At 39.3% G+C, this 13,595-nt stretch overlaps 1 protein-coding gene across 1 annotated transcript; it reads right to left on the reverse strand.

The window, feature by feature from the left end:
* Positions 1-12: 12 nt before the first annotated feature.
* Positions 13-12,517, reverse strand: arhgdia (Rho GDP dissociation inhibitor (GDI) alpha). Its single transcript, XM_056401185.1, has 6 exons — positions 12,360-12,517; positions 4,249-4,449; positions 3,343-3,426; positions 2,816-2,892; positions 2,619-2,682; positions 13-1,813 (listed from the first exon to the last, which is right to left on the reverse strand). Exons 2-6 carry the CDS (start codon positions 4,436-4,438, stop codon positions 1,611-1,613), a joined length of 618 nt encoding a protein of 205 aa, XP_056257160.1. The 5' UTR covers positions 4,439-4,449; positions 12,360-12,517; the 3' UTR covers positions 13-1,610.
* Between the last annotated feature and the right edge of the window lie 1,078 nt (positions 12,518-13,595).

Below are 13,595 nucleotides of genomic sequence, written 5' to 3' on the forward strand. Positions count from 1 at the left end.
GACACACAGAAGCCCAGTCTGAACACTTTAATGTGAACACAAGATATCAGTAAACTGTAGGTAATACAAGTAGCACACAGAGTCAAACCCAACCCACAGAGAAAAACATCAGTCCATGATACATGACAGCTGAATGAATCTTGGACACCATTCACTTACTTATGGTGCGTATAAAAATGGAAACACTTTTATAAAGCACGGAGTGTTAACATTGGTGTCTGAGGACTGATGTCTCTATATAGGTTCAGAAGTCAATTACAGACAACGTTTCACCTCACTGATGTTGAGCACAGAGTGCTGCCAGGTCAGCAGGAGCAGCATGTGGTCGTAAGAGACTGGAGGCACAGCGGACATTGGTAATGCTGAACTAGAGAAATACAAGGTGAGCGGTTTAACAGTCCCTGTGATCGATTCAGGAAGGAACTAAGGTAACACCTCATACAAACTGGCAATATGGCCTCGGGTACTAGAGAGGAGACTGGGCAATACAAATCCATTAATACGACCCGGGCTCTGATTTAGAGTTATTGTAAATGACCTAAAAAAGTTAATTTGACTGATTACTGAAAACGACAAGTACTGAAATGAAGACGGTTTGTAAATGATGAAAGTTTGTAAATAGAGCTTACATGATTGACATCTATATGTAATGGCTTTTACAAATCTTCAAACCTGAAATAAAGGCGTTAAAAAGTCCTTAGTCCTGATTCCCTGCCCATATATTACAAGTATTGTTAAAAACAGGCTCACATGATGGTCTGGCAAATATCATCTGAAGGCAAATGGCTCAACTAGGTTTTTAATGTTTTCCTATGGGTTCTTAAGGCCACATGGCTGCTAAAATAACTGCCGAAATACCCTGATCAGAGGAACAGCCACACCTAAAGCAAGGGGTCACAAGGGGTTAGAGGTAATTTTGTTTCTCCCGTTCTCTCAGCAGATTTTGCAGGGTGCTAAACCATTTGAAAAAGGCATGGCCTAAATTCCAAATAATTTACCAAGTTTCTGGTACAAATAATCTGCTCAAAGGCTTTAGGAGGACTGTGTCCGAGAGTTGTGTCCAGCAATGATTGCTCAATGACCGTACAGTGGCCACATACATTATAGCACTACTGCTTCCTGTACTATGCTTTCCAAGGCAGATCACGGTAATCGTACAAAACAATCTGAAAAACAGAGAAAAAGAAAAGGGGAGAAGAAAAGAAAGCAACAAGCGACAAAGGGATTCACATAGTTCATTTTCCAACAGCAGTTAACAAATAATATTTTTTTTCCTTTTTTTTTTCCTTTTATAAACAAACCATAACTGCAAAATCTGGATTGTGCACATTGTTTGCTTTCTCCATTTTTAAAGATTTAATACTTAGCAGAAAAGGTTGGGTGCAAACAAATGAAACATTACTATGGGAGGAATGATCAAGTGACTGGAATTTAGAAAAGGGAAATGAAACTAAGAGCAGGAGGAGGGGACGTCAATGGACGGAGAGAGCAAAGTTTAAATCAACACATAATCCAGAGATGAATCCAGACAGAAAAAGTGGAATGACAGCAAGAGAAAGAAAGAGGGGCAAAGCAGAGGAAGACATTGATGGGAAGATGGCGAGGGGGAATCAGTCTTTCCATTCTTTCTTGATAGTGAGGCTCCACTCCCAGGAGAGATGATCGTGTTTGTCGTCATCAGTGAACTTGGACTTGATGTTGTAGGTGCCGCGGGCGAGCATCCCTCTGGGTGACTCCTCCAGGGTGGTGAGGAATTCGTATTCCTCATTTGGTCTGGGCCCATAGCTGCCGACCATGTAATCTGACTTGTCAACTAGATATTAGAGAGGGAGGGAAAAGGGGTTGTAAGAAGTTTCTGCACATCCTCAATTCCAGATTTAGCAAAATTGCATGCAAAGTTATACAGATTTTTTACTGTATGTCTGTATCTACTAAAATGTAGTCCAATACAGAAACATCGACTCAACCTAATCATCACTGATAAGTTTAGCAAACAGCTTTTAGACCTCACTGTTTGTACAGTAAATATGTGGCTGGAGCAGCAGTCGGCTTAACTTAACACAAAGACATGAAACAAGGGGAACGGCTAGCCTGGCTCTGCCCAAAGGTAACAAAATCCATCATATAAATCGATATCATTTCTCATCTGTAAAAACACAGTATGAAAACAATTCAATATTTTACACAGGTTTTATGTACGGGACTATTTCTTGGCTGGTTGCCTGGAAATCAGCAGTAACTGAAGGAAGTTACTGGTCTTAGCCAAAAAACAAAAACGTGTCTGGCAAATAACCCCTTGTACAACCATAACATGTTGAGATATAACATGTTAATCATTGAGCTTTAGTGGTGCTGGTAGGTGGATTTTATTAGCCGGCCCACCTGTTTCCCCCTGCTTCCAGTCTATATGCTAAGATAAGCTGAATGGCTTTGACTGTGGCTTCATATATAGTGTACAGACATGAGAATGGAATCAATCATCTTATTCTCAGTCTTGGAAAGAAAGCAAATAAGTGTGTTTCTCAAACTTTTCCTTTAAGCCAGAAGAGGCTACTGTTACATGTAAAATCTACCTAAGGAATTGCAGAGATTAAATGAAATAATTTTGGCAGTTTTACCTTTAACTCCTTTCCTGAATGATTGTTGAATGTACTTCAGGCCGGACACAATCTCCTTGTTGACCTGCAAAAAGCAACATGCATCATCTTGCTGAGCAGTTTCCCAGGACAAATATAGCTCACTGCAGCTGCAGTAACATCTCCATGCCTCCAACAGTCTGTGAAAACAAACAGAGACAAAGACCAGACTCTCTCACCTTAAAGTTGATCTTTATTCTGTATTCAACTCCCTCCTTCAGCACAAACGGGTTCTTCCTGAAGCCTTCCAGGTCTCCTGGCAGGGAAAAGCAACACAGCAGAGAAAAAAAAAAGTCAGTGATACTGACCACCAGGTGGCACAAGGCTTCAAGTGAGCTCAGGTGCAGTTCAGTGTGACCACCAAGGGAGGGCAGGGGTGTCATCAGGAAATGGCTAGTTAACCCACTTAAACAGGAATGATGTCATTACTAATTAGCAGACTAATGATCCAGCAGGTCATTAGGTCTATATCTGCACACAAGAAGGGGAGTGATTAGTGTTCATAATTAATGTTACTATGAGCCAATTCTTCCAGTGTGTTTGTTGTATGGAAAGACATCTGCCTGAATGAGGGTCATGTGCATTCAAGTGGAAAATTTTTCAGACATCAACTTCAAATGATCGGTTTTCACCCTAAAATCTTCTGTTGAGTTTTGTCCAGATTCCAGCCTCACACATACCAAACTGCCCTGTCTGCTCTACTCACCTTGTAAATCAAGGACCAGAGGCTGTGGTGCCGCCTCGCATACCAGAGTCATTCTTGTCACCTGGACATTGGGGGCGGTGGGATCTGAGACAGAGAGACACAGAATTAAAAATTATAACCATAAGATCATCAGTTTCTAATCAATTTATAATAAAGAAATGTTAAAGATGGATAATCTATAATCCAAAAAGTGATAATAGTCAAATAATCAAATTTATAGTAGAGTAGAGTGAAAGAGTGAAAAACAATGACAGGATATGTTTGTCATCATTTACAACAACTTTCAAAACCTTTAAGGATCTGAAAAAGATCAGTTATACTTTCACTATATCCGTTTGGTTCAGTCATTAAAAACTTTTGAAAATACCTGGACCTCCACATGTTGCTGGTAAATAGGTTTTATATCGGTACCAAAACACTACATGAACTGTATTTTTTAAAATATGTTACTGTGATGAATATTATTAAAATTTTTCCTATTTTACAAGGGTCATACACACTTTGACACAAATGTCAAAATAAAATGACAGTATGACAGTATAATGCAAGTAAAGAAGCGTTAACATTCTCACTTAACTTCAACAGTTTTTCAATTCATGTGTGCATCTGAATTGTTGTCACAACAAATAACAGTACACAACTTTGCACTAGTGGTAGACCAAACACGTAGAGCAGCAACTTTACCTGCATTTGGAAAGAATGTTATGGACACACACGCACACACGCATCTTTAAAGACTACAAAAAGTAAAGCGGAGATTTACTGCAGTGGTTTTTGCAGCAGGTGGCTGTACTAGTGACTGAAATCAAAATGTGTGCGCATCTACATTCGCATCAAGTGTGGTTAGTTAATGGTTTTGCATTTGTTCTAGAACACCGTGAGAGTTATTTGATTGCAATCACTAACCTGCAACCACAGCAGTGCTACCCAGCAGTGCCTCCTTGTACTTGCGCAGGCTCTCATCATCTTTGTCCAGCTCCTGGATCTCCTGTAAGCTCTTCTGGGCGGGAGGTTTGTAGTTGACTGCGCTGTCGGCCTCTTCGTTGGCTGCTGCCAGCGCTGCCAGCTGCTCTGGTGTAGGTTCCTGCTCTGCCATGGTGCTAACCACTGCAGGAAAGTGATGACATAGAGGATCAGTTAGAGGACAAGAGAATAAAGTAATAACGACTGATGGCAAGGATCCATACTCTTTACTTTGCTAATGAAATCTGAGCTATATGTGGGGCAAGGCAGAGCTTGGTTATTAGACATGCGGCTGCTAGATAAGTATTACAGATTACTTATGTTGAGGCAAACCTCAATGAACTTTGATTTGGGGCTATGGCAATGTAAAGCGGCAGTTCATGTAGACACACTGGAAAAATTATTTTCAGTTTATTTTGAAGTCTTTTTATTCTGGTATTTTCAGGCTCTACAGTATAATGGCACATGCTTTGCAAAAATTTGAAACATTTGACTGCATCTTGAAATCTTAATGAAATAAACAGACTCAGTGTGGCTTATAATGCGTAACGTCATTATTTTTGGCAAGAGACAAGGCAGTTTTATTGTGTTTTTGTTACCTTAGCGTATGCTTACACATTTCTGTACACGTGAGTGCACAAACATACACACTAGCAGAGACGAGAGCCAGGAGACGTGACATGCTGGTGCTCACAGTCTACTTGGCTGAGAAGCCAGTTTTTCTGAGGCCAAAGCAGTGACAAACAGGGGCTGGTGGTCTTAAAGCTAGGACAAACTGCTGTCAGGCTTCAGCACTGAGACAGCTGAGGAAGAGCAGTGCTAATTTGGCTATTTACACCCAGCTGCACTGTCATACCAGTCACTACTCATTAGGAGTAAAGATGCTGATTCTGAGCAGGAAGCAGCACATTAAGAGATCATCTTTATTCTGTGAGAACAAAGAGGCGCTTGGAGTAAGCTACACAATGTAACTGTTGCTTAGAAAATGCTGTAAAAAATGAGTTATCTGATAACATCTGGTGCACATATGCTGGGCGAAGCCTATGCAAAGCTGATCAACACCTGCAAAAGCTGGATGATGATATGCTCATAACACTTATTCTGTGCGGTCTGTTCTGGTTGTGCTCCCCCTGCAGTTCTTGGAGAAGTGACAACACACAAATAGGTCTAATACTGTTGGAGTTGATTTCATAGCAACCGAGTTAAACAAAATACAAGGTAAGTCCTTGTTGATACAACGTTAATAGTTTTGAGGCACTTTTCTAACGCAGACAAAAATGTGTTTGAATTTTGTGACAGTGACAAAATACTCCTCTAAGTTAACAGGCAGCTAAGGACCTCAAACCTCTACTCCTAAATGCTTTCGACATATGCATGTTGAAAGAACTCTACTTCCTGTATTTGAGTGAATTCAACCAAGCATGAACCTACACCATCAAACTGTAGAAGAGGAGTTAACAATATGAAATCCATTTTAGTGTGTATTCTTATTCATGCAATCTGATTTATATAGTATTAAAACCAACCAATCGAGGAATAAAGATCAATGCTTCAATGTTGATGATTTAATCAAATCTGTGTTCAGAAAAATGAACTACCCTAAAGAAAGAGGAAGATTACCACACAAACTGCTTCTCCATTAAACTCTTATCAAACTAAACATGTTCTACAGTTGCCATAAACAATCTCTCTCTATTAATAGCTTTGTTTACTGTTGCAAATCAGCGTTAACGTGCGAGTTAAAGGTTGTCATAAAATCAAGCTTACAGATCAGACAAATGCAAACACCAGATGACAAACAATCATAATGCATGACACTATATAAAGAAGGCTTCATCTGTTCAACACAAGTGGATACTCTGAGTAAAACTAACACCACACACACTATTTACAGTCTGAGGAACCACAATAAATCACACTACTGCAAACAGAATCACCAAAGAAACTGGTTTGTCACTCTTTCAAACCGTCCTCCCTGCTCTATTGTGTCCACCATATACAGTTGGGTATTAGCCAAACAGGAACTGAAAATGTAGAAACTTTTTTTTTTTTTTTTTTTTATAAATGGGGGCCTCTGTGCGCTGAAAAAATGAAACTCTTTTTCTGCCACTAGTTTTGCTTCAGCTGGTCATCAGTGTGTGAATGTTTCTGGTCGGAGAGAATGAGTGAGAGGCTCCTTGTTGCAGAGAGAGAGAGACAAGACAGGAAAACGCCACCAGATAACACAGTCATATCATTCTTGAAGTAGCAAGGAACAGGTTGTTTTTCTCACTTCCTCTCGCTTCTTGTTGTACGAGCACTATGAGTTGCACTGTGACTGCACCGTACGAAACTGTCAGAGGAGGAAGTTGCTGGGTCATTAAGACTGATGTGTTTCTCTGCTGTGGCTTAGGTACAAATAGAGTCTCTGAAGACACAAGTGTGCATGTAGCAGGCTTGCACTACATTTAAAGTACATAAAGGACTATAACTAATAATAATAATTATTATTATTATTAAACTGTATAATTGTCATATAGTTTTTTATTTCAGACACCCAATTAATCAACTGACTGATTAGTTGATCAACAGAAATGTAACTGTCAACTACTCTGACAATCAATCATTTGTCAGTTTAAGACAAAATGTTCTCTAGTTCCAGCTTCTCAAATGTGAATATTTGCTCATTTTCTAAGTCTTCTACAATAGTAAAGTGAACATTTGTGTGTTCCGGACAGTTGCTTGAGAAATAAAAAGACAGTGTATGACATCATCTTGGGCTCAGCCTCAATCTTCCCCAACAAACCATGCTTTATTTACTCAACCATTTTTGGCTATCTTGCCTTCATCAGAACCTGATCCTAGTCAACTGTTTAATTTTGGAAAATTGTATATTTTGACAATTTCAGATTTAATTTAGACAAAGCTCTTGTATGGCTGCATATTTCAGAACTTTTACCTATTACAGAATTGAAGAGTTACACAGACTGTATTTAATCATGTTGTATGATGGTCCTTTCTTACAGTGACTGTATCCATTTCTTACTGTGCAAAAGCCTGTGTATCTTCTCTGTAGTCTTTCACAGCAACATCGCTTTTCCCAACATAAACACTAGCAAGTTAAGATTAAATTGTTTAGAAGCATGTCAATGTCTGTGCATAGCCACATCACTCAGAAATGCCATCTTAACTAGGTATGAAATAGTTGATTCAGCAAATTAAAAAGGTCCACGCGCTCCATAAAATGGATTAGTTTCAACAATATTGACATCACCACCCTCATAATGATACACATTCCTACTGGCTAACTCTGCTCAAACAATGCGGGCTGTGGATAACTGGCTACATACTAAACTGACAGGAAAAGGCCCCGTCATTGTTCAGTCCCAGTGTCCGCTAAAAGACAACACAGAGGTCATGGGATCATACAAGCAAACACTGGATGTGCTGTTAAACCTGTCCACCTCAGTCTCCTGACCTGCACAGTCCTGCAGGCAGCACTCATAATCTGTTTGCTTGACTGGACTAAGCAGTGCAGTTTTACAAGCACACCAGGCTTGGCAGCAGCTAAAACTTCAGATTAGGCTTGTTCCTTAGCAACAAACTGAGCGGTGAGATTATAGAAAGTGGGATTACAGCTAATGAGGCGTCCAGGGATTCGAGAGGAAAGTGTTTGGAGGTGTCACTGGTGCATATCAAGAGGATTCTCTTGACAGGAGTCATTAGTGTCACTGAGATGTTACTGAAGATAATTGGTCAGCAAGCGGACCAGGGAATCCCTGTGGGATGATACAAGCTTTATGAAGTGGAATGAAGTGTGTGTGTGTGTGTGTGTGTGTGTGTGTGTGTGTGTGTGTGTGTGTGTGTGTGTGTGTGTGTGTGTGTGTGTGTGTGTGTAGGGGCTGTGACTGTCATTTAAGGAAAGAGGCCATCCATCTGCAGTGTGGAACTGGGTGATAGATCAATTCAACACTAATACTGCGAAACTAAACAAGATATTGATACTGTGATACTTTTTAAATGTATTATACTTAACTAATGCAATGATGCAACACTGACTTTGCAAGATGCATTATTGCCATGGACCAACACCACATAACTAATATAGAAACAATTTTTTTTATTAAAGCAACAAATTGATTAGTCAAAGAAATTAATTATGGTCAACAAATAATTTCTTTTGTGAAGTTTAACCTGGAAAAAAACTACAATAAAACAATGAATAACTACTTCTTTGATTTGTTCTAAAAATGTTCTGGCTTGTAAATATCTTCTTAAAGCATTAACAATCATTTCCAAGGTCACCACTTCACATTAAATATACAAGTGAAATAAAAAAAATTATTTTGACAATATTACCAAACCAGAGATTAAGTAAAGCTGAAGATCACGAAACTGTGGACCTACATCTTCACTGCCGCTTGATATGATCTAATGGGCTCTGTCTGGTGCCATTGATCATACAGTAAATGCTACAGGTCAGGAGGTTCACAGAGAGGAATGCTTGAGGAACAGCCACAGCAACACGCTGCAAGAGCACCAAATAGCGGAGCCGTTCTAAACAAAATATATACAACTTCCTTCCCATTAAATCTACCAGGAGCTTTGCAGTCCGACCATAGCTGCTGCATTTTTGCACAGTAGAGCCACCTCTACTGATGAATCGAGAAGTAAAAGTATTACAGCTGATGATTCATACCCTGGATTACTGTTACTGGGAACAAAGCACACATTTACCCCAGAGACAACAACAGGACATAAATGTTGTTTCACTGAAAGTGAGAATTGGCAACCTTTGTGAAGTGACATTTAGCTCTTTGCTTCACCTCCCTATTGAAGATGTCACTCATAGATCTCTGGCTGCTTTGATCTCCAGTCTCTGTTTGTAGTCTCCCTCATGCAACACCCGCCAGAGACCTTTAGAGGTGTCCCTTTTAGCCACACGCTTCTCCACACTTCTCTGTATCCTTCTCATGCTGCTTTAATAAGAGCTTATCAATTGTAGGTGCAACACTCATAATTTCTCTGCAAATAATCATTAATTCACATTATCACTTACTTTTCTGAATAAATAAAGTTCTGCAACAGTTTGAATGCACCTGGGGCTGTTGAAATTGCATTACATCCTTCACCAATTTGCCAATGTAGAAAATGCATCAACGAGTATCTTTGTATACCACTGTCTATCTATTCAAGCATTTTGCACTGACCATATTTCTGACCTTTAGTTAACCATTTTTCATCCATAAAATTGAAGAGAATTTGATGCATATCAGCTGATATTTCAGTGTCATCAAACTCTTATGTGCAGAACAGAACTAGCAGCACTTTAATTAAGTTTCTCTACTCTCTTCTTAGTGTTGATTTAAGTTTTGCTCAGTCACCTGAGTGGTGCAAAAAGCATATCAGCTGCAAATGCTGGAGCTTTGATAGGCAAGAACTGTGATTTTTTTTCAAAGAAATAAAAGCATAAAATGTATGACTGTATATCTGAATACTGCTAACCCCTTAGACTTGATGATATAGTGACTAAATAGTTGCACATACGTTTTACTTCAAGCAAGCGTATGTTGCATGTCAAGTTGCCATGGGGTCTTTCTGTCTCTCAAGAAATTACTGCAAACTTCCTTTTTTGGTCAAGAGCTTGATGATTCATATCCTTTAGAGCACTAAACCACATTCTGCAGAGCTGTGGCACTGCTCATCTTCTTAATGTTCTACCTATAACGCTAACCCACCCTAATCCCTTTTTAAAGATATTGTAATGATATAAAAGGACACTAGAACTGGCTATATGTAATGCCAGTAGATAAAATCATGCTCGGTCCCGCCAAGTTGAGGATATAGTGCAACACATACCAAAGCTTTGGGGAAGTGTTGCACCAAGAATTGCAGAGAGAGCTCTTGGTTGAGCTGATGCAATGCAGAGGAACCAAACCTCAACAGAAATAAGAAGAGAGTCAGAGAAAAAAATCTAAATGCAATAAGATTAAATTTAGAGAAGGAATATGCACGAAAAGTTGTTATGAGCTTGTGATAACTGATGAGGTGAAAAGCTATTGGAACGTTTTAACAACCAAGATAACTTTCGCAGGATATCTATTAAAAATTGTTTTATCACTACAGAAGACTAATCAGATCCACATAGAAAATAAGCGACAAAAAGAGGTGGCTCTGAGAGAAAGAGAAACAAAACACGCCTCTATCCCAGGAAGGAGCAGAACAAATAGGAAGCTTTAAAAATAGCTGGTGAGAAATCCCTGCGTACAGCAGCAGGAAGCGACAAGTGAATGGGATAGCCAAGGTGCCAGCTGAAAGGTCAGGGCTTATTCCCTTGCTCTACTCAGCTCTTTCAGTGACATGCCCAGATTCAATCTGCCTCTCTGGGCAACAGACTTAGAGGTAACAGATTCTACACCATGCAAGATTGCAGGTGTTGGTGGTTTGATGGTTTACTTAAAGAATAGAAACAGTCTGATATTATACAACAGATGGAATGAACATGTTACATTAGCATTCAAACAAATTAGTTTAAAAATAAAATTCTGCAGTAAAAAATGTGAAATACAATATTGATGGTTTTTACAGACATTTCAAAGCACTGAGGACTATCATTTCTGTGAGGAAGTGCTTCGCAAAGGCCGCCATTGAGGCAGAGAAAAGCCATGTTGTGGCTGAGGTGGACCAGACAATGTGAGAAAGGCGGACTAATCATTACTAGCTCTGACTGGTCCGTGAGTGGAGGGGCTGGCTAGCATCCCTGCATATATTCCCCTGTGAGACTGAACTATAACAGAGAGGCTTAAAGGCGTAAAAATGCAACTCAGAAGTATCATGCACAGAGAGGGTTGACTCTCACAAAATGTATTTTTTATGATAAGAACTAGACAAAAGCAAACTAATTGTAGCATTTGTTAAGATTTATATAAACAATTTAGAATTAACTTATAGCTTCTACACCATAGCCAGGATGCACACACCTTGAGTACAAGCTAATTTGTGCAACATTTTATGGTTCAGACCAGTTGTTTTTATATTATCTGTGAGCTGCTTGAAAATGTGCAGAACTTATTATACTGATGTCAGGAAAATACCTACAGTGAAATTTTTACAGACAAGCAGACAAGCAGAAACTGCAAAATGAGACATCCGGCCCACGCTGCAAGGCCACAGATTCACAAGTTGAGATGAAGAAAATGAAATGGCTGCGATAGAAATATGTTATCTGAAAAGTTCCCCACCTCTTATAAAGTGGAAATAAAGAGATATCTCCAGGCCATTTATCAGACACAGGAAGAAAAGGGAGGATTCACGGTTTGGTTGAGCTCTTTGAGAAATCACTTATCAGCCATTCAGCCAAGCACACGGCTTAACTATCAAACAAAAGTTGGTGCCACTTGAAGCACTTTTGATCTCAACAGATTTTAACCATGTGCACTTGACCGTGAAAACCTTCATAAAGCCAACATGGAGGCTGATTTTAGGTGTGAGCCCTCCGGGCCAATTCAAATTGAAAAAGAGATGAGTTCCAGGAAGTGTCAGAAAATTATCCTCTTATACCACATGACATGTAGGGTCTCACACACACATTTACAGTGGACTATGTCACCCATACGATTAAACTTGTGACTCTGTAGTCGGTGCATTCACTCATAATGTGTATTATTGTGATCAAGTGAATGCAATGGCTGACAGTATCGTTACCTAACGGCCAACAATGTCAGCGCAGATCAGGCTCAACACCCGGAAATGAACAACTAATGATTAATTCTTAACTTCTCACTGCTGCCGGGTAAGTTTATGACTCAACAATAAATTGAAGGAATTTGAGACCGTAAAATTACTACAGCAACCTGATAAATCTATATTTAAAAAAAGCCACATCCCCAACTGCAGGAAGTTGCTCTTTGATAGAGATACCCTTTCCATAAATGACGTTCATGGGTTTAAGTTAGCCAACATGTTTTTAACAAATACTTAAAGGTGCTAACTTCACCACAGCAGCTCAGGGGTGTTTCCTAGTCAGTTAAAACGAGTTATTAGAAGAGTTTAATCTATGTTTCATCAACTCTTACCGTTACACTGCTGGTAGGCTGGGACAGTCTCCTGTGAATGGTGGTGAGAGCGAGTGAAGTGGAGCGGTGGAGCAAAATCTCAGGCAACGACCGCTAACAGAGGACACCACGTCCGGTCCACCACCTTCAAAATAAAAGCGGGTTATTACAATGATTTTAGGAAAATTCACAAGCTAACCAGCAATATGTAAAGTAACTGAAATGACTCTCATCTTTACTAGCTACACCTGAATGTCTGAGTGTTATAATCAGCATACATTATTCTGAAGGCGGCCATTCTTCATAATAAATACTTATGGTACTAATTATATATTTTGATGTCGCACTTTTGAGTACGTAAAATTTTGAATTCATGACTTGTAACAGATTATATCTGCACCGTGCTCTTGATATTTGTAATTATGTAAAAGATGTAAGCACTCCTTCCAACTTAAAAATTCAAATGTCTCTGCATGTTAATACATCAATAATCCATTAATGTTAATATGTATAACACTTGAATCTACATAATGAGTACTTTTATTTTTCATGCCCATTTTGTCGATTATATTTATTTTCCTTTCTTTTTCGAAAGCAGTTGTTTGTTTTTATATTGTGGTACTACTACTTATACTTAAGTCTGAATATTTTTCCTCCAAGAACAATCATCAATGTTACAGGATTTTATTGGATGACATTATGTTGTCCGTCCATTGCTTCAGTTATTTTGTCCACCCGCCCATAGATAACGCCACTATGAGAATTTTGTGAAGACTCAAGTAACTCGTCTTCCACGATCAAAGGGAAAGAGAATAAAATCGATTCGCTTCAATCATGAAAAACTAACCGGAAATGGTATTTGTTCACAATTTAAACCGGTGTCTGTAATCACGCTTCCGGGAAAAATGGCTTTTGACGTGCGTGGGCATGCAGACCTGCATTGCACGCTCACAAATCGTTGCCTGTGGCGGTCCAGACATTCTAAAGTTTGTTCATTCCACTTCCCCCTCAGCTTTAGCTTTTTCAGACTTGACATCTCCAGTGCGGCAGTTTATGAACAAGCACATAAGTTTTTATCCACCGCGGTGATACATTCAAGCTATAGGCGAGAAGGTACAGATAGCAAGTACATTTCAGAAACTCAAATTGACATTACTTTTACACCATATATGGTTGTTACATGCATTGACTGACAACACAATGCCATCTAGTGGCTATATTATGGTGGTGCCATTAAAACAGTCATGGGGTAGATGT

This window comes from Seriola aureovittata, chromosome 17 (assembly GCF_021018895.1).
Source record: "Seriola aureovittata isolate HTS-2021-v1 ecotype China chromosome 17, ASM2101889v1, whole genome shotgun sequence".
Lineage (NCBI taxonomy): Eukaryota > Metazoa > Chordata > Actinopteri > Carangiformes > Carangidae > Seriola > Seriola aureovittata.

Bases quoted from the DNA above. Each gene is read 5' to 3' on its own strand.
- arhgdia (XM_056401185.1), bottom strand. From the start codon at position 4,438: ATGGCAGAGCAGGAACCTACACCAGAGCAGCTGGCAGCGCTGGCAGCA. The intron at 2,893-3,342 runs GTGAGTAGAGCA...TTTCCCTGCCAG, and splicing joins TCTGGTCCTTGATTTACAAG to GAGACCTGGAAGGCTTCAGG. The intron at 2,683-2,815 runs GTGAGAGAGTCT...TGCTTTTTGCAG, and splicing joins GAATAAAGATCAACTTTAAG to GTCAACAAGGAGATTGTGTC.